This window comes from Colossoma macropomum, unplaced genomic scaffold, assembly GCF_904425465.1.
Source record: "Colossoma macropomum unplaced genomic scaffold, Colossoma_macropomum, whole genome shotgun sequence".
NCBI lineage: Eukaryota > Metazoa > Chordata > Actinopteri > Characiformes > Serrasalmidae > Colossoma > Colossoma macropomum.
In genome coordinates this window covers 859,355-879,732 of record NW_023496030.1, presented here as the reverse complement: position 1 = coordinate 879,732, position 20,378 = coordinate 859,355, and the positions used below count along the sequence as shown (strand labels likewise).

Below are 20,378 nucleotides of genomic sequence, written 5' to 3'. Positions count from 1 at the left end.
CTATGTATTAAATAGATTTAAACTAAATTTTTACTTTGTGATTTTTTCTACATGTAGTCATCAATTAATGCTGTTCAAAGAATCAGTGTTTGCATCAATCCGTTAAAGTCTTGCCATCAGGATTTCTATGGTTTGAATACGCAGCAACGTGTCACAGCTCTCTGGGAACCTAGGAAGTAGAATGTAAGCAAAGTTTTTCAGGGGCTAGCATACCACATATTTGATGCATGATATTGAATCTATGATCTACAGATTACATTGGCTTTTTGACAGATGATTTTGGCACGATCTAGTCCTGGATTTGTTTTCTGCATCCTCTTCATAATATCCTATTTCACAAACAAGGTGAATAAAATCACTTTTTTCTCATGATTGCTTCGCTTAGTGTAGTGGTTTGAAAAGTACTATTATTAGGCATGCTCAGTTTTGTGTTTATAATTCTTCGTCGACATATTCTGCCTTCCAAAAATTGATTTTGACTTGTTTTCATCGTTCGTATGGTCACTAATGTGGGTTCGTTATTTGAGCTTGACTTTAGCGCAAAACCAGTAGGTTATCTCTTTTTTTCCTTAGTATGTCCTGTCTGTCTTGAAGTTTACATATCCCACCCTTTTTCTGGGGTAAGTGTGACTCACATTACTTCTATTGTTCACAAGCATCACTGTGTCATTTGTCCATCGGTTATTTTTAACAGTTCAGCGGGTAAATGATATGCCATTCTCTGACCACCAGGTGGCAGACCTGCACTGGAGCGCTTTTGCTTTTGGTGACTGGGAAGTTGGGATGGGTGGAGATAAACGGTTTTTCCAGGTAAAAGCATAATCTGAAACTATTTAGACATACATGCATTAATGGAAAACTCTACAGATTTTTCAAAATTTCTGCAAAGTTCAGTGGTTGAGATGTAAACAACGTCATTCAGAGTGGTTTGGTGTGAAATGTTTCATTGTAGAGGAACTAACTGATTTCTTTACGGTGGTGGTGATAGGAACCAGGAGTCAATGTCTACAACAGAAGTACAGCCGTTTTATTTACGATCCAAAGCCTCTAGCGAACCTACACATGTCTTCTGAGTTTTATATGTAATGTTGATGTTGGTAAATTTGTGGTAAATCTGACAAAAACAACTTTTCTATGGGGACAGCTTTGCCACCCTACATGTACCCCTCTCCCGTGAATGGATAAAAATAAAATATGTTTTAGACTAAAATTTATCACAAAACTATCGCAAAGCAATGTCTCAGACATTAGGGCAGTGTATTTATAACCATTTCATGTAATAACTTTCTGAGGGAGCTTTTAAAGGCATTAAACTCTTCAGACATTTGGCTCCTATCACCACCACAGTGTATAATTCTGACTGGGTAAGTTTCTCTAGAACGGAGCATTTCACACCAAACCACACTGAATTACTTGCAGAAATTTTCACAAATTGGTGGAATTTTCCTTCAAGCACCTCTTTGCTACTGCAGCTAGACATGGGGATTGGCAAAAGCTCTAATTGTCAATATGAATACGAATAATATAAAAAGATTTGTTGTGCTTATAAAAGGGGACATTAGTACAAATATATTAAAAGGTTCACTCCTTAGTTTTAACTAAGTTGTCCAGTCTAAGCCTTCAGCTAATAATCACTATCACTATTAATAAATGATAAAAATGTCTAAAATTAGGCCTATCAGTCTAAACCTGGATAATGTTTGTGTGTTTTAGGGTTAAGTGTAAAAGTTTGCAACAGCACTGCGTTCCCTGCAATACTTATGCATTCCCTCGCCAAGTTTTTACATCCATTGCATACAAGGGATTGCAAAAGTATTGCGAGGGAACGCAAAATGTTTTCAAGGGAATGCAAAATTATTGTGAGGAAATGCATGTTTTTTGTTTTTTTTTAAACATGGCCCCTTAGAGGCTCTGTGTGTTGTCCTAACTGTGTGAGTACTTGAAAAAAGAACTCAGTACCTAAAACTCTTGTCAACATTTGCAAAAAACTGTAAAATGGTTGGTTAAAGACAACACTTAACATCAGTATTTTATGGGTGGACTAATTTTCAAAGAGAAATGTCAGAATCAGCAATATTGATAGTTCAAAAGTGATTCTTAATTGCAGCAGGTATTTATGGTCTCTTTTTAAAATAACAATGTATAAAAATACACAGCATTTAAACATCTTATGTGTTTGCTCTTTGTCTAGATCTGCAGCTCTGCTCTGGCTCCCTGGGTCGGTCTTTTTCTTAGGGAACATTTATGCTGGATCCAAAGCCTTGTCCATCCTGGTATGTCTGAATTTACTGTAATTTTGTACATCTCCCTGTAATTATCATCTCCCTGATTATTGTAATAATCATCATGACTGCAAATCTCTTCATGAATTCCTTATTAGTTTCTGAAAACTATAATACTTCCTTACACTTACACTGAACTCAGTAGCTACTGTGTTCTCATATTCAACATCCTGTATATGTGTGACCAGTGGGGAACGCTCAGGACTTTCTAAGCTTTCAGAGTAAGCTTAATGATGTCTGGGAAGTCAAACGTCTGTAATTTTGAGTTTTGCACTGTTAGACTTCAATACGCAATGTAAAATGTGTTATTGTATGTTACAAGCTTCAAATAAGAAACAAGTTTTCAATGCATGTGTATAATCTTAAATGGCCAAAAAATATGCACGAGCATTAGCTAAGCGCTAACATACTAAAAACCCAATTCCGAAAAAGATAAGATAAGATAATCCTTTATTAATCCCACAACGGGGAAATTTGCGGTGTTACAGCAGCACAGAAGACAGAGTAGCAGGAAATATACAAACAATATTTAAATAGAATAAACAATAAAAGTATAAAGATATATATGTATATGTACAAAGATTATAAGAAAAATATACAAAGTATTAAATTTAAATTTAGAAATGTAGAGATGTATGTATTGTAGTGAGTATCTCTCCTTCACGCACCGCGGGTGCCGCAGCCGGGCACTGAAGGAGCTGCTCAGTGCTGTCAGAGAGCGGTGCATGGGGTGGGACAGGTTCTTCAGCATGTTTGTTAGCTTAGTCCTCATTCTCCTGTCCCCCACCACCTCCACTGGGTCAAGAGGACATCCCAGGACAGAGCTGGACTTTCAAACCACACCCTGTCGCAAAGTTGCGACAGGGTGTGAAATGTTAATAAAAGCAGAAAGCAGCGACGTTAAATTCTGTTTGGCCTGAATTAAATTGAAAAATATACAAAAACACAACATTTGATGTTTTACCTTATGACATTTTTTGTAAATACATGCATATTCCAAAGATGATGCCAGCAACACATTCCAAAAATGTTGAGACAAGAGCATGTTGACCATTGTGTTACATCAGCTTTAATTTAAATAACATTTAAAAATCATTTGGGGACCGATGACACAAATTGATCTAGTTTTGAAAGTGGAATTTTTGGCCGTTCTTCTGTTATACAAGTCTTTAGCTTCGCAATTGTACAGGGCATTCATTGTTGTGTTTTGCACATGTTTTCAATGAAAGACGAGTCTGGACTGCAGGAAGGCCAGTCTAACACCCACACTTTCTGATTATGGCATGCTGTTGTAGCACATAAAGAATGTGGCTTGGTGTCATGCTGAAAAAAAGCGTGGATGTCCCTGAAAAAGACATCATCTAAATGTTATGTTATGTAAAGGTTATGTAAGAATATGTTGCTCCAAAATGTGTTCAGTGTTAAAGGTGCTTTCACAGATGTGCAAGTTTCCCACTAATACTCCCAAATAACATGACAGACTCTTGCTTTCGAATGTTACGCTGGCAACAATCTGGATGGTCTTTTCCTTCTTTGGCACAGAGAACACGACGTCCATTATTTCTTTAAACAATCTGAAAAGTGGGCTCGTCAGACCACAATACACGTTTCTACTGTGCATCAGTCCATTTCAGATGAGCTTGAGCCCAAAGAAGTTGGCAGTGTTTCTGGATGTTGTTGACTCATGGCCTCTGCTGAGTATAGTACAGTCTTAATGTGCATTTGTAGATGAAGTGACAAACAGAGTTTATTGATGGTTTGTCAAAGTGTCCTCAAGCCCACAAGGTGATATTCCTCAAAGAAGGATGCCGAGCAGCCTGAAGGATTGAAGGCTGTGGGATATTTGTTGTGGTTTTTGGCCTCGCTTTTAATGCAGATTAAAGATTTCTGTAGATTCCCTGAACATTTGATGATACTATGCATTATAGAGGGTGAAATACCTAAAATCCTTGCAATCCCTGGTTGAGGAAGATTATTTTTAAACTTTAGGGTTTTTTGAGGTAGTTTTGGCAAAGTGGTAATCCTCACTCATAAAGGACTAGACCGTTCTCGGATGCTCCTTTTATTTCCAAGCATGATTGCATCACCTGTTTAAGATGTTTTTTGAACATTTCACAATGTTTCTAGTCTGAAATTGCTCTTGTAACGACTTTTTAAAATGTGTTGCAGACATTAATTTTAGAATGCGCGTATAGTTAGTAAAAACAGTGAAGTTAAACAGGTAAACACAGGTAAAACATAGCATGGCTTTGTATTGCTTTTGTTTAAAAACAGGTCAAAATAGATTTATGAATCACTGCTTTCTGTTGTTATTTGCATTTTACCCACTGCCCTAACTTTTTTTAAATGGGGTTTGTGATAGAAGTTGACATTATCATAGAGGTGTTTTTTTTTCTTTTTCTGACATTAATGGCCCAAACTGAAGGCCTAACTCTAACTGTCATGGTTTGCCTGGTTGGCAGTCATGGTTAACAGCAGCTTGCAGAGGCAACAACATGCACACTTCTAAATGCTTGATTGGCTATCCAGTTTCTTGTACATTCTGGTCTAACATTCTGGTTTAACATTCATGTTACGTGCATATATGCTGGCAGACATGTTCACAGATATGCAGATGTAGAAGTATAACCGGGCCTGTACTACAAATGTATCAGTTTGCATATCCATGGTGGATTCCTTTATTTAATACGCATCCAGCACACTATCTGATCATGTTTTCAGTGTGTATAGTGGAAGCAATTAAGCCACATTTTTCTGACTGAGAGGCTGTTCCTATCCTTAACCTACAGGCAGAGGAGACTCTTGAAACTGAAATGTTGAGATCAATCGATGCATCACAGTTTTTCTCATGCTTTTTTTAGTTTGAGTTTATACTTTTAAAGTGGAATTCTACTTTATCAAATTCCAGTTGATCAAATTTTCTCAGTAATTCAGTGGTTGAGATGTAAACAAAGTCTTTCAGAGCGTTTTGATGTGAAATCATTCATTGTAGATTATGTACACTGGTGGTGATAGGAACCAGGAGTCATAATGTCTACACAAATATAGCCATTTCTGTTACAATCCAAAACCACCAGTGAACCTACACGTTTCTTCTGAGTTTTTATATGTAGTGTTGATGATGGTAAAATAGTGCTTATAGGAAAACCATTAAAGACATCAGGCAGCATATTCGTAACCATTTCATGTAACAACTTTCTGTTAGGGAGCTTTTAGAGGTGGATGTCTGATTCCTGTCACCACCGCTGTGAACAATTCTGGTTCAACAAGTTTCTCTAGAATGGAGAGTTTTGTACCAAACTGCTCTGAATGACTTTATTTACATCTTAAAAATTTAATTATGCAGAAGTTTTGAAAAATCAGCGGAATTCCCCTCCAAGTCTTGATTCTTCTGTGTTTCTTTCTTATGCTTGTTTTTCTCGACAATGTCACCCTAAAGCTGCTTTGTGAGAATGTCTGTTGTGAAAAGGGCTATACAAATAAATTGAGTTGATCTGAAATGGAATACTGTACGAATAATGGTAAAAAATAGAACACTGACTTTGATCTTGGGCCGTGTTATTTACGGATCTTTCTGTTTTTGTACTGGCTAGCCGATCCCCGTCTTTTTTGTGCTACAAAATGTGTCAGAAGTGGTCTTCTTCATCATCAATAGAGTCACCCAAAAAGAGGTATACATGAACACTACTTATAAAACGCTTACAAAGAAGCAATGCATAAACTTACATAGAACTATTGCAGAAAGTAGCAAAAATATAACCTACATCTAACTGAGAAATGGGGAATGCAGTGATTACACATTAGTATAGAATGTATTATTTAAAGTAATGATTTCAAAAAATCGATGAAGGCTAACTCTGTACTCCTTGACTATTTTTGAAGAATATCATAAAAACATCACTTTACCAGACTAATCATCTAAGGGATCAGAAAAGTGGAATTTACAGAATACCATGGAAACAGTAGAATAATTATCAAATGAAAAATATTCGTAGCAGACTGGTTCTGGGTCTAAGAATTGATAATGTGATATGCATTACTGCCTGGATAACCTACAAGTCATTTTCTTTTGTTTTTTTGCATGGCTTATATGAAGAGATCATCATGGATAAAAATATTCAGGTATGTTTTCAAGACATTTTGTTTTATTGTATCTCATGTTAGATGTCATTTTTTTATTATCTGGGATAACCCTTTATCACTCATGAGTGGAAATGCGACATTTGTAACTGGTAATATTTACCATATTTTGATGAGTCAAATGGATTAAGTTTTCAACCTACATCGATTTGTTCATTTATTTTTTGTTAATGAATATGTTGTTATGATGCCCATAGACCAACAATTAAACAATGAAATTTTAAAGAAATATTAAATTAAACCATTTGTTAATTTATGATATCTACCAAACATATGTATTTTCAAGTTTAATTGCATATTTCTGTGTCGCTTCTGTTGGAAGAAAACCTCGTATCTCCATTTTTGTCTTCTTTCACATATTTTGGAAATGTCTGTTGCCCTTTACATTGTGTGTAAATTTCATGAAGAATGGACGATGATGAAACAGCCCAAAATGACTTGGAAAAATGTCTTGTTCAATTGATTACATTAAAAGTAAAGTATATTTTTTCCTTTTCCTGTAAAGTTACCTTTTTGGAGATATGAGGTTTTCTTCCAGCAACAGCAATATGCTTTTTGATATGCATTTCCACTAAAATATTGTTGTATTGTTCATTGTCTAAGTGATTTTTCTGATTGTTTCTAGCCAAACATTGATGCTGATGTCAGCTTTTATCCTCATGCTGCACAATCCCCAGGTAAAATCTCTTGGCTACTTCTTTGCAACCCCTGACTTTCTGCATTATGGGATATTTTTCATATATTTTAGTGAATGATAATGAATCTAATCATATCTTCACATGAAACGTAATACCAGATAACTAGGTAGTAAATTGTTTGTCCTACACACTGTTCCATGAAGAGCTGCTATAATTGGTGTAATAAATAAAAATATGAAACAGTTACTGTCAGATTTTCAATTATATTTTTGTTTTTTTGTTTATGTTTCATTAAATAAAGTGTTTTACTGGCCAAATCAAATTAACTGATAAATACTTTTGCACAGCACTGTATGTTGTCAGTCATCCTGACATATATCAAAACGTATGTCTGTATATCAAAATAGTGAAGGTACTTTTGGTCAGCATGACCTCCATTTGTAAAAACTCTATGCTGCTCCCTTTCAGTTTGGACCAAATGGCTATATATGGGCCTCCATCCACTTTTTCTGTATTGGTAAGTCCATTTTATGTTATGTGGGAGGAAATATTTCAGGAAATATTTCATAAATATTTCATAGATTAGATTACTTAAATCACGTACAGAATATTTATTATGAATGATTGTTAGCTACCCACCTCTTTTTCTGATAACATAATTTTTTTACGGTAAAATAAATTATAATAATTTTGGGTATTCAGGTCTTTTTTATATCAGGGGTGTAACCACGGTCCTGGGCCTACCTAGATTGGGGACAGATTGTTTATTAAGCGGCTTTTTGTAAGATAATGAAATTTGATTCATTTTCTGTGAGTGCTGTCATTGTATTATGACAAAAATCACAATTACACTCTCTGCCAAAAACATACAAACAAACTAAAAAGTCATCAGTGGTCTGCAATTTGGTAATTATGATGTTTTTACTACAAAAGCTAAAATTGGCTATGTCAAAGGTAAGGTATAAATGGTCTGTAAACATTTTCCATGCCTGCCGTAGCAGTATGTTTTAGCCTAGGATGATCAGGTTTTGGTTTTTAAGTTTGCTGTGTTGTTCTTCCTTGTATTTGTGCATCTCAGCTGTCTAGTTTTAACTCAGTTACTTCATCTTCATTGGGTGAGCAGACTGCATGCTCTCTAGTAAAGGGTACTGTTGGTTGTGTTTATGTGAATACTGCATTCTGGTTGAATAGCCTTGCTATTGTTTTGTATCGCCATAGGGCGGAAGCCTTGGCATAGGCTGTAGCCTGATGTTATGGCATAGTGGGGCATGCAGGTTTGGAAGTTAGCCCACCCATTTTTTCATAATCCTACCCAAAAATGTATTTCTGCCTACATCATGGTTTTATATGAGCTATTTAAAAGTTTTCAGATGCCCTTAATAAAATTGCCATGCTTTATCATTTACAACATCGCCGTTTCATAGCTATCATTATTTGCAACAGCATAACAATATGATTTTGTAATGCATAAAGTTGAAATATTGAAATGATCGCTAATGATTTTTTGTTATTCTCTTACTAATTACTATAATTACTAATAAGTCATATAAATACTGTTTGATTTCTGTTCTAAATCAGTTTATAATGTCATAAAATAAACATTTGACTTGCCCTGCCCTTTCTATGTTTAATTCAACTGTCATTAATACACTGGTTGCTAAAACAAAAAAATAATCACTAAACTATTTAACCTATTTAAGCTACCCTTCCTAAACAGAAATCATGGTATATACACCAAAATTAGTGTATATCCTCTTATTTGGATTGGAAATATGTTGAGTAATTCATTTTCTCCATCTAAGCAAAGAAAGAAATTATATTACTTTTGTCTACTTTTTGTAAAATGGGCACATAGCAAGCAAGCAAGTTAAGTATATATAATATTTAATATATAAATTAAATATATATATAATATTTAATTTATAATATATAATATTTTACATAGGAACCTTCTTATAAAAAGCTGTTGTTTGAATTAGGGTACAGTAATAGTATGCTCTTGTTTTGTTCATTTTCTTTTAGGGTCATACAGAGTGTTCCAAAAGAATTCAAAGTCTGGTCTACTAAGGTTGGTTTTGAGAGCATTACAGAATTTGTATAGCTACAAACAAATTACTACTGCTAATAGAGGCATATTTGTTTGGACTAGGTTGTTTTTAATAGGGTAAATAAAGATTATATAATATAATGCTAAATAAATGTCATGTTTTTGCCATTTATTTGCTGTCTAACCAGAGTATACTATGAATCTTGATCCTCATCACCTTCATCTTTTTTATTACAGTGATTTTGAACAGCAGTTAATCAACTACTTGGTCAGGTAAATTGACTGGGTTGTATTGGTTATTGGCTTATATATTTGTTAATCATTTTACAACTTGTTAAATTCATGTCCTTTTAGCATATTCCTGTTAGCTTCAGCTGCCCATCCAACAGGTAATCCACCAACACTCTTCAGAGTCCTCAGTTTGACATAGTATGTTGATATTATATTATGAATGATATTATGTCAGGGGACGTGAGAGCACTTTTAAGTTAAGGGTATGCTCAAACCACACTTTTGAATGGAAGTGCAAAAGTAAATTTAAATGAAGATTGGTGTAAATAAGAAGAGGAATTGTCAGTTGTGGTTATGATTAATATATGCTGATGTTAACAATTTCTTATTTTTTGTTTGTTATTTTATCGTAGGTGATCTCTTTGGTGCCTTGGAATTCCCCTTTCTCATGTCCTATAAATTTCATGGTGGATGTTTTGCCAGGTAAGAGCTCCCCCCATAACCCAAAGGATTCAGCTGATAACAGCTCATCGAAGGGTCTTTGCACTAGCTTAGCGTTTACAGTCAGTGATAGGAAGGGGTGTTAAATGTTAAATGATATTATTAGTTAAAGATACACTGTGTAAGATTTGGGGATTTCTGGAAATGTGTAAAAGAAGAAAACAACGTTTCTTCCAAGGATGTGAGTGAATGATCTACTATTGTCATCAAATTGTCATCAGTATAATGTTGATTTGCCGGTTGAAATCTAAACATTAAGTCAGACCTTCTTTTTGAGCCTCTTGGTGTGATGTTAATACATAAAGACATATCCGACCTCACACTTTTAAATGATTATTTCAGGCTTTACAGGGTGACATGCAGCAGTGCATGGACACCATATTTAAGAGTTTTTGTTTTCTGATACAGTAATGCTGCTTGTTTTGGTTTCAGCAAAACAAATCTTACATAGTGCAGCATTAATATTACCCCTGAATGTTGGTGCATGTTGACATGAAGGATTTGGTCTTGTTTTTGAATTGCAACATACCTTATATATCGATTCTCACTGAATGTCTTTTGCTGTGCTGATAAACACATTCTCACCCATAGTGCTGTATTTGGCTTTCTCCTGCTGCTGGCATCAGTAAAGTTGAAGAGTGGCCAATCTTTGGTACAGTGTGCCATCTGGGTCTTACTGGCTAAGGTTAGATGAACCTTCAAGATTTATAAAACCATACCTGTCTCCCTCCTTTCCTGCTCCCTAATTTAGAAATGTATAAGTTGAAAATAGATTTCTGAATTTTTAAATATCCAGTGTATTTCTTGGAGTTACAAAAAACAAAAAATCTCATGAAACCTGAACATTTCAGTATAAATTTGACTCCATTCTCATTCAGACTGATACTTTGTGGTTTCATCAAATAATCACATATCAGTAATGTGCCTAAACAGATCGAACGACAACCAAATTCAGCTTTTATTTTAGCGTTTCTTGTCTCTAAAGCAGAGCTTTATTGTTAAAACTAACATATTGTATGTTATATATAAATGAAGGGGTCTTCTGATGACATTTATTTTGTGCAAGAAGCCAATGACGTTCGCTTTATACTGGAATATTGTTTTCTCAGTAGAATTTCTATAAGCATGATTGCAGCTACTTCAAATGCTACAGCCAACATGACTGCATGCCTTTCATTCTATTGAAAGAATGTAACCACCTTCTCTTTTAATGACAGACTTACAATCACACTTTGGGGAAAAAATATTATTATTCACCTATTTTTAATCCCACATACAGATACTGGCCTCTGGACTGTCCATTTTCATATTTAGTACAGACCTCAGTCCCCTAACAGTATACTGGTGAGTGGATCTCGCTTTATCACGTTATAAAGTAACCATTTCATTGATCTTTGGTGGAGCAGTGAACTAAAAGTAAAGGAGAGTGTCATTTATCCACAGAATAAGTTACACACTTCAAAATGTTTTTCTTTTCTTTTTACAGCATCCTTACAAATCATGCTGGGGAAGCATTATCAATACATTCTGACAGAATTCAGGAGAGATAAGTGGGGAAAAAATGGTTGGTAGTACATACAGAGAATTTTATAATCAAGTATTAAGGAAAAGGTTTCCTTCCTTTCTACTGTTTTCTATGAGCTAGCCACCTGTTACATAGGTGCAAGATTTAGCATTTTCATCACCATCCAATTGAAATATGCTCAACAATCTGCTCTGCATTATGACAATTTAGAAGAGAATGCAACATATCAATGAAAGGCATTTTCAAAGGTTTGTGTTTACATATGTACTTATGTTTAAAATGTTAGATCACATTATATATTTATTTTTTTCATTTTTTTACTGTAATAAGAATTGCTGGTGAAGTGCCTTTGAGCCCAATACTAAGTGCAATAAATATACAGATTGTTTAAATGCATTCTCTTGTTAAAGTACCAAAATCAAGTGTTATAGTACAAAGCTAGATTTTGCAGTTAGTAGGCTAACTTCAGTCTCAATTGGCAGCACCGAGTAGAACTGAAGTTACTGATTAAGCTTACTTTCATCACACTGTGGTGTGTATCTTTGAATAGCTTTGTTGTATACCCCCCATCACTTTCCGTACTTCCTGGTTGCTGCTTTACACCATGTAATCACAGCTGTGTTAAATATTACACTCTATGCCTGCTGAGTGCATTATTCATGGTAATATGATTTCAGTTTACAGAGCCTCTGGAAGGACAAGGGGTACTTTTTAGGTAAAAATCTGGTGTGCACCACATACTGTCATGTGCTCACTAGATATTATCAAGTGCGTACCAGATTTCATCTAGTGAGCATCAGATTTAGTACACACTAAATAGTACCTGGTGATAACCAAAGAGTATCTGGTGCTTATCTGATTATATCTGGTGCTCACCTGACAGTGTATGGTGAGCGCATGAAAGCACGTCCTTTCAGAGGCTACATACAATTTTGTATGGTTTTTGGTTAAATCTTTTATGCTCAATGAAAGGAATGTTCAGAGAGTTCTGTAAAAAGGTTTTGTCAGTTTTGCCATGTTGCACCTTGTTTGGTTATTTCTGTTTCTTGATTTACCAAAATACGGTTGTTTCCAAGTGACCTTTTCTCTGAAAGGAACTGAATACATAAATAAAATAAGGAACTGAATAAATAAAATAAATAAAAATCATTATACACAGTGGATCTTGGTGCGCTTGCAATATACAGTGAATTAGATAATGGTTAACTGAAAGATAAAATAAATATGCAGATACACTGCAAACTTAATAATATTGTGTTGCTGCACAATTCATCAGTCTCTGTCTACCCTGTACAATAACGGAAAAGAACCACCACTGCTGATCAGACTTGCCATCTGGTAGATTTGCTGATGCGGTTTCAGACACTGTATAGCATACTGTTAGCTATCAAGTGGACTAGATAAACCATGACATTTGAAGTAAAGGGAAAATTGAATAAGTATCATTTCCAACCCTTTTTCGCTGGTTAATATCATAGACCGTGGTATTTAGCTCCAGTCTTGGAGGGCTGGTGTTCCAACAGTTTAGTGACTTCCTTGCTTAAACAAACCTAATTCAACTAATAGTCAATAGCCAGTTTTAGGGGGTGTGTTTTAGGAGGGAAATCATCAAACTCTCCTAGACAATGGCCCTTGTAGTTATGTGTCCATTGTATTTAAATGCATAGGATAGCTAGTGTAAGGTATTCTTCCCCTTTTTGGAACCACACCGCATTACAGTTAATGATCACCTGGACAACTTTAATTTATGATCATAACCTTCCACACAGCATATATTAGTTCAGATTCCTGTGTTTTGATATTACATCTTTATCTAACATCTTCAAAACTGATTATCATGGCAGGTGAGGTACAATAGGTGCTAGCCACTATTCATTCAAAATTATTCAAAATTCACACAACATGTGAAAAACATATTAACCATACATTTTGGGGCAAACAACAGATATTAAATGGAAGCAAAAGACCAACGACAAACCACAGATGACACAGCACAACACAGCACATACTTTAGGTTATGTTGTGGCACATGTTGTAATAACAGTAGTCACATGTCCTAACATGGCCAACAAAAGAAATAGCTAGCTAAGTACTAGAATGCTAAAATTACACCTCTTTCATTTTCAGTAGTCTAGTTTTGCATGGTAACTGAACTTTTTGGGTTTTTTTGTGTAATCATTTAATCTAATAAAAGTTGCAGTTTTGTATAAATCATATTAATTTCATGGTAATTTCCTACATGAAAAATAAGTTAACACATCCTTTACAGAACACACTTCTTAATACTATTTATTGAACAATTACTGTTTATTTGGGGGGAAACAAAAACATGAAATGTGGCCTGTGTGAAAGTTATTCCACATGTTATACTTTGTGTTTTATTTTTTACCAATATATTAAACTCAGAAAATAAATAGAAATTTTGCACTTCAATTTGCAGAAAAATGCCACATTGAAGTGTATTCTCTGTAGAGGACGTTAACTTATTTTCACTTAGAAAATCAACAAAACGTAATTTGAACAGATGTATTCAAAGTTTTGCCTGTATGTATTTTTCTTGTAGAGTATTAGAATGTGTTTTGAGTAGTTTGAGCATACTTTTATATACTTTTACATGGCCGGTTTAAGTGCTAAAATTACAAAATGCCCACTTTAAGGCTTAGCTGTTTTGCAAAAACATTGGATAAGTGACAGTATCAGAGAAGAAAAAGTGGTCTTGGGCAACCTCTTCTAAGTCTTGTGGTTTACTGGCTCTTCTGGTTATAAGAGGTGAGCAGGAGGCGTCTGTAGTGTGGTAGAATTTCGTGATGGGGCAGATGCAGTTTAAATTCCAAGGCTACAAGCACTGGAAACTCGAATGCCAGAAGATCCTTCCGGTTCAGCCGAAATTTCTCCTCCAACCTCTAAAAAGGAAGACAAGAATTTTTGATACAGCAAACAAATTCAACCAAAACAATGAGTGGAATAACCACTACAGTTTTCCTATGCATTTCATTATATTTATATAATAGATTTCATACTGATGAGCTTGTATACTCAATATTTAAAGTTTGAATGAACTGCAAGGTACAACATCAGTTATTCATTTTTTCATAGTGTATAAATGTTTATTTATAAGTATAAATGTTTAGGACTTTCAGCACAATCAGATATCTGTCATATGTACATTTACTCAAATTCAAGTAAATATATAACTACATATTGGTTTTGTGTGTTGCGCTGGTACAAGTGGTTCAGTCACAGCAGTGCTACTGGAGTTTTTAAACACCTCACTCAGTCCAGTCACTGCTGGACTGAGAATAGTCCACCAACCAAAAATATCTGGCCAACATTGTCCTGTGGGCAGCCTTTGTCTGACTAGTGATGAAGGACGAGATGATGACTAACAAACTGTGCAGCATCAGGAGAGCTCTTGTCTCTGATTTTACATCTACAAGGTGGACCAACAAGGTAGGTGTGTCTAATAGAGTGGACAGTGAATGGACACAGTGTTTAAAAATTCCAGCAGCACTGCTGTGTCTGATCCACTCATACCAGCGCTGACCACTGAAGCACAGGGTAAAAGGTGCTAACAAATTATGCAGAGCAATAGATGAACTACAGTCTGTAATTGTAGAAATACAAAGTGCACCTATATGCTAAGTGGAGCTGATAAAATGGACAATAAGTATAGAAACAAGGAGGTGGTTTTAATGTTATGGCTGATCTGTGTAAATTTTCAGATTTTTCAGCAAATTTGAGTGCACAATTTTATTTGCTGAGTTTTAAATATTGGGGAAAAAAATATAAATTGTGCTGTAATGTTTGCACATGCTACATTTTATGTTTTATTATTTATTTATGTATTTCAGTTGCACCTTTATAGTAGCTATGCGTGATAAAGTGCCAATAAGTGTAGCTGCAAGTTAGGTGTGTCTAATAAACTGGCAAATTAGTGTGAGTAACAGGAATGCAACAAAGGCTTGATTTTCTGTTTAGAAGTATATTCTAATTTGAAAATACTCACATCAATCAGACTCTTGACTTCAGGTCTTCTGAGATCACTGCCAATCTTGGCTGCAAGCAGGATGCAGGCCCCGGCACACAGTTTTCGGTTCTGCTTATCAATCTTACCATGCAGCGCTAGCTTCTCAAAGTAAACAAAAGCCATGGCAACTGTGGGCTCCTCATACCCACAGTCCTCCTGGGCTAGCTTCCTGATCTCTCTCTTCAGACTAAGAACACAAATGACGAATGGAAGGATGAATACATTTCATTAAAATGTTGAGTGCTGGACTTTTGAAGTTTCATGCCCTCTGTAATCAAGTAGTTTTATTCAAATAACCACTATGAGGCAATAAATCAGAATTTCAGGGTTTTTTCATGATATTTACTCATGTTAAGCAACTTAGAACATGGCACCACTCATTTTGAAATATTGCAAAAATATTGGAACATGGACTTATGTTGCCCAGGTGTGCCCTGTTAGATTTACTGTTTAAACAGTTAACAGAACTGAATGTCTACTCTTTGTTTGAGCCATGAGTTTCACCTGTGACAACTGCATCTATTGTTTAAAAAGGATAAACCACCAAGGAGACCAAAGAGCTGTCTAAGGGGGGAAAGCAAACCATTTTGAAGCTGAGAAAAATGGGAAATTAGAGCCATAGCCAGTACAACCATTTGGAATGTCCTGAAGAAGGAAAAAACACTAGCGTACCAACAACCGGTCTTTTAACAGGTTGGCCAAATTAAACAACAGCAGCTGATGTCAGAAACACTGCGAGAGATATGAAGACCAAAAAAACTGTCATTGAGATCACCAACAACCTCCACAGGGCAAGGGTGAAGGGATGAAAAGGTATCAGGGGTGAAGCAGAATACACACGCCATACCACAAGATGCAAACCGCTCATCAGCAATAAGAACCAGAAGCCAGCCAGATTGGAATTTGCAAAGGAATACAGCGATTCTGCAACAGAGTTTTATAGACTGATGAGGCCAAGATGATGGAGAGGCCAAAGTGTGGTAAAAGAAAGGATCTGCTCATCCAACACATATGCGCTCATCAGCCAAGCAAGGTGGAGGTAGTGTCATGGCTTGGGCTTGCATGGCTGCTTCTGGAATTACTAATATGTATTGATGATGTAACTTGAAGGTAGCAGCAGAATGAATATTGGAGACTACAGAAACATTTTATCTGCCAATGTAGGAGGAACTTCATCATGCAGCAGGAAAGTGACCCACAACACAACAAAGGACGTCATCAGGGGAAAAAAAGGGTCAATCACCAGACTTTAACCCAACTGAGCATGCATTTCAATTCCTAAAGAGAGAATTTAGGAGAGAAAATCCCCAAACAAACTGAAAGAAGCTGCTATAAAGGTGTCGAAAAGCATCACAAAAGAAGAATGCAACATTTTGGTGTTGTCAGTGGGTCATCAACTTGATGCAGTTAGTGTAAGCAAGGGATATGCAACTAAACAAGTAGGTGTTACTTTGAATTACTTTTAGACTACCTACTTTTGCTCACCTAGAAACTGGGTGGTATGCCACCAAAGGTGCCATGTTCTAAGTTGTTTAACTCTTTTAGATGTAAAAATCAGGAAATAAAAGCTGGAATTCTGATATATCATCTCATATATCATCTATGATCTCAAACCTAAACGTCTACAGTGTATAGCAAAAACAAAAGAATTGGTCTACCTTCAGAAGAGACTGTGTAAAAAACAGAAATTAAAAAGGTTCGTACCTTCTGATTTTGCTGAGGGTTAGCTGAACATGTGGAAACTTCTCACTGAAGGTTTCGTTCATGTCTCTCTTTAAGTCTGATGGCTTTACATACTCTATCACTGTGGTCTAGAACAGCAAATTCATCTTAGCTAAAGTAATACTTACTCTTTTTTTAGTATAATTGTACTCAAGTAACTGTTGATGTAACAATCAGGTGTTTAAAAAGGCAATGTATTTCTAACAAACTTGACTTAATAACTAATCTAATTACACTTTTATTCTGCGAGTAAGTAGACTAAGAGTTTCTAGTCAGTTGTGTTTTCCTTTAGGTTTACACATAAACTCTATGCTTGTCACAATCCTGGAGAATTATCACCATTTGAATATTTAGATGGACAGAAAATGTATGCATTCACCATGTAGGAGTGGAAGACAAGCACACATTTATGTTTTCCACAAGGCCACTGGGGATCATCTAAGAGATTAGGGTCATAATCCACACAGTCTCTGGCTTCAGTTCCTGAATGTGACAAGATGATAAAGCACTCAGTTCTGAATTTCAAATAATATGAAAAAATGGCAAAGTTGTTAAACCAAAACAATCTTTGACTTTACAATAAACTTTAAAGGAACACTATAGCATTCACTCCACTCCAAATTCTGTCCGCAATTATGGTCAATTACTCAGAAAAACTGTTGACACAAAACACACTTTTAATAGAAGTCATTGGACAGGTGTTTCAGTTCTTTTCTGAATAAGTATTGTTAGTAATAATCAACCATATGCTAGAGATGTGGCAGTAGAGATTAAGCTGAAAAAATCTGGGGTATTCAATTAAGATATAGATTGCTTGAAGACATATTGTACAATATATACAATATATCGTTCACATGTATGGAAACAGTGCACTATTATTCCAGTACTTAACAATAGAGCATGTTTTTCAGCCTCTTGCTTTCAGATTGGCCATTTTGTTACCAATATAAACTGATATTATCAACTGATATAATTTTATATGGTCCAAAATTAGATTCCAATAGTTTTAGTTTAACATTTACTCACTGATATATATTTTTTTTAATTGCCGACTGTGAATTGTCAGATATGATTGTTATTTTTTATTTATCAAATTTGATAAATTCAGATAAACAGTTTGTTTTTTGTTGGTTTTGTTGTCTTTTGTTAATTAGCTCTTATTTTTGTTATAAGTGATTGAGCATTGCAAAGCAAGTTAGATTTCTGCACCTTTGAAGGAAGAGAGTGCCAGAAAATCTAAAAAATGCTTGATAGCCAAAACTATGAAGGTTGGATGGAGGAATCGCTAGTAAATAAGCTGAAGATGAGCGGAAAAGACAGATGGATTTTTATAAGGAAGGAGATGATCAGAAAAGTAGAAAGGAGCATGTTGTTAAAGGCTTTGTAAGTGAGCAGAAAAAAATTTAATTGAATGCAGTATTGTACAGATGGCAGATGTACACCCTATTAACCACGTGGGATACCTTAGCAACAACCATCCAGGACACCAAAGCAACCAACTAACAACACCCTATTAATCACATGGAACACCACTGCAATCACCTAGCAACCCAATAAGATACCAAACACAAAGCAACACCCTACAAACTAGGTAGTTTTGCATGGTATTAAAAGTGCTTGTAACCATTTAGCAAAAGCCAAGCAACCACCTCAAATACCATAGTGACATCTGGCTACATCGTAGCACCCATCTGGAAATTGCTTATGCAATCACTGCATTTTCTTCTGGAATTCTTTTATAGTTTTCCATCTGTTCTCTTCACATAAAGGTTTTTGTTAAATTGGTGTCAGTATGGTGCATTACAAGCTAGTACTAAGAGGACTAAGCTTTAGAGAAGTTTATCAGGGAACTTACATTTACAGCTGAGACTTTCTCATATTATTTATTTTGGAAAAAGCATACAAGACCTTGTGAGAGAGTGTGCTAGATTGTAACATATCTGTCTGGCAAGTTGGGAGCAAAGAGCAAAATTAAACTTTGTGTGGAGCGTAAAATTATTGGACAGCAGCAGACAACTAAGCCAATTGTGTAATAAGAGTGCTAAAAGTAAAATACACTCAGCTGCAGTTGAGGGGTCACACAGGAAAATGGGTTAGAGTGCTACACGCTGTTAACGACACATTTTAAGGTATTTTATTCAAATTATAATAGCTGTTAGGGACAAATTCAAAAAGTCTTTTATTCTAATTATTTTATTCTAATCTAATATAATAGTAGGTCAATATACAATATAAAGTTTGTTAGTTGGTCTTGACGGTGATTCACAGACTCTGCTATATGCACCCTCTACAGCCCTTAAACCAATAAAGATTTGTGTTGTGAGCATCCTGACCAATCAAAAGGCATGAGTCAAGGCCTTTCACATGAGCCAGTGTAAATCATTATGGTCAAAAATAATGAAGGCCAGACCTAATCCACATCACATTCAGATTCAGCAGTGTTTTTTACTATGTTGCAAGGCATATTGTTTTTGCAACATGTAGCACTACGACTGCCATAGGGTATTTTTGTCCCTGTCATGCAGCACTTATTGGTCTTGTTGGTTCCAAAAACAGGTTACAAAGCCTTTGACAAGTTAAACTGCTTCACTGACCTCTATCCCTGCTGCCCTGAGAATGGACACCTCGGACAGGGCTCTGAGAACAGGGAGAACGAGTGCTGGATGCCGTGTTAGAAATGTGGCCACATAAGGCATTAGTCGGATATAGCAGTTCAGTGTAGGACACTGTCTAAAATAAAATTGAAACACTAGTTAATGTGTACGCAGGTAAGCATTACAGCAATTCTTCAATAATTCAGAAGTGACCAGGTCTGAGTACTGGTAGCTTTTACATGCATTGTACCTTTCCTTCAGCACCAAGTTCCACACCCACCAGCCCAATGACACTATCTCTGGTCCCCATGCCACTGTGAAAATGTCTTGTATCCCTATAGTGGTCACAAGAAACAATAGGTCAATAATTATTTATTGATTACAATTATTTATTATTAATTAATTAATTGAGTTGTCAGAGTTCAAACGTCAAAAAAATGGACACACACACTAAGCCGCTTATCCTTCTGGGTCGCGGGGACTTTTAAGAATATTTCAAAAATATTTTATCGGAATACGATAAAGACTTTTGAAATACTCAAGTTAAAAATTGCATATAAATTGGTGTGTCCATCAGGCCCTTTTTCTTACTGTAGAGACCAGAATTTAAAATACGAATTATCATCACGCACATTACCAACTAATCATTGGCCATTTGTTTAGAAAGTAAA

At 35.5% G+C, this 20,378-nt stretch overlaps 2 protein-coding genes across 3 annotated transcripts; one reads left to right on the top strand and one right to left on the bottom strand.

The window, feature by feature from the left end:
• Positions 1-132: 132 nt before the first annotated feature.
• LOC118804084 (transmembrane protein 241) lies at positions 133-12,808 on the top strand. 2 transcript variants are annotated; one of them, XM_036564703.1, is made up of 16 exons: positions 133-183; positions 274-345; positions 574-620; positions 733-810; positions 2,192-2,273; positions 5,876-5,953; positions 6,379-6,404; positions 7,048-7,099; positions 7,529-7,577; positions 9,083-9,128; positions 9,345-9,380; positions 9,462-9,496; positions 9,752-9,821; positions 10,431-10,524; positions 11,119-11,183; positions 11,326-12,807. In XM_036564703.1, the coding sequence occupies exons 2-16, from the start codon at positions 274-276 to the stop codon at positions 11,387-11,389; spliced, it is 894 nt and encodes a 297-aa protein (XP_036420596.1). In that variant the 5' UTR covers positions 133-183; the 3' UTR covers positions 11,390-12,807. The 2 variants fall into 2 exon arrangements, with proteins under 2 accessions (XP_036420596.1, XP_036420597.1); XM_036564704.1 differs by having other exon boundaries at positions 143-183; positions 595-620; positions 11,326-12,808.
• A 1,148-nt stretch (positions 12,809-13,956) lies between these two features.
• Positions 13,957-20,142, bottom strand: LOC118804075 (CDK5 and ABL1 enzyme substrate 1-like). The gene is made up of 6 exons (XM_036564694.1): positions 19,958-20,142; positions 19,708-19,843; positions 17,493-17,596; positions 17,096-17,202; positions 15,371-15,578; positions 13,957-14,267 (listed from the first exon to the last, which is right to left on the bottom strand). Exons 1-6 carry the CDS (start codon positions 20,015-20,017, stop codon positions 14,109-14,111), a joined length of 774 nt encoding a protein of 257 aa, XP_036420587.1. The 5' UTR covers positions 20,018-20,142; the 3' UTR covers positions 13,957-14,108.
• Positions 20,143-20,378: the final 236 nt, after the last annotated feature.

What these genes read in the sequence shown, in the direction of transcription:
- LOC118804084 (XM_036564703.1), top strand. Translation starts at nt 274, where the DNA reads ATGATTTTGGCACGATCTAGTCCTGGATTTGTTTTCTGCATCCTCTTC. An exon ending in CATCCACTTTTTCTGTATTG is followed by an intron (nt 7,578 to 9,082) that starts GTAAGTCCATTT and finishes ATTTTCTTTTAG; the next exon opens with GGTCATACAGAGTGTTCCAA. An exon ending in TTCAGCTGCCCATCCAACAG is followed by an intron (nt 9,497 to 9,751) that starts GTAATCCACCAA and finishes ATTTTATCGTAG; the next exon opens with GTGATCTCTTTGGTGCCTTG.
- LOC118804075 (XM_036564694.1), bottom strand. Translation starts at nt 20,017, where the DNA reads ATGGGGACCAGAGATAGTGTCATTGGGCTGGTGGGTGTGGAACTTGGT. An exon ending in TTGTCTTCCACTCCTACATG is followed by an intron (nt 17,203 to 17,492) that starts GTGAATGCATAC and finishes TTGCTGTTCTAG; the next exon opens with ACCACAGTGATAGAGTATGT. An exon ending in ACCCTCAGCAAAATCAGAAG is followed by an intron (nt 15,579 to 17,095) that starts GTACGAACCTTT and finishes TTGTGTTCTTAG; the next exon opens with TCTGAAGAGAGAGATCAGGA.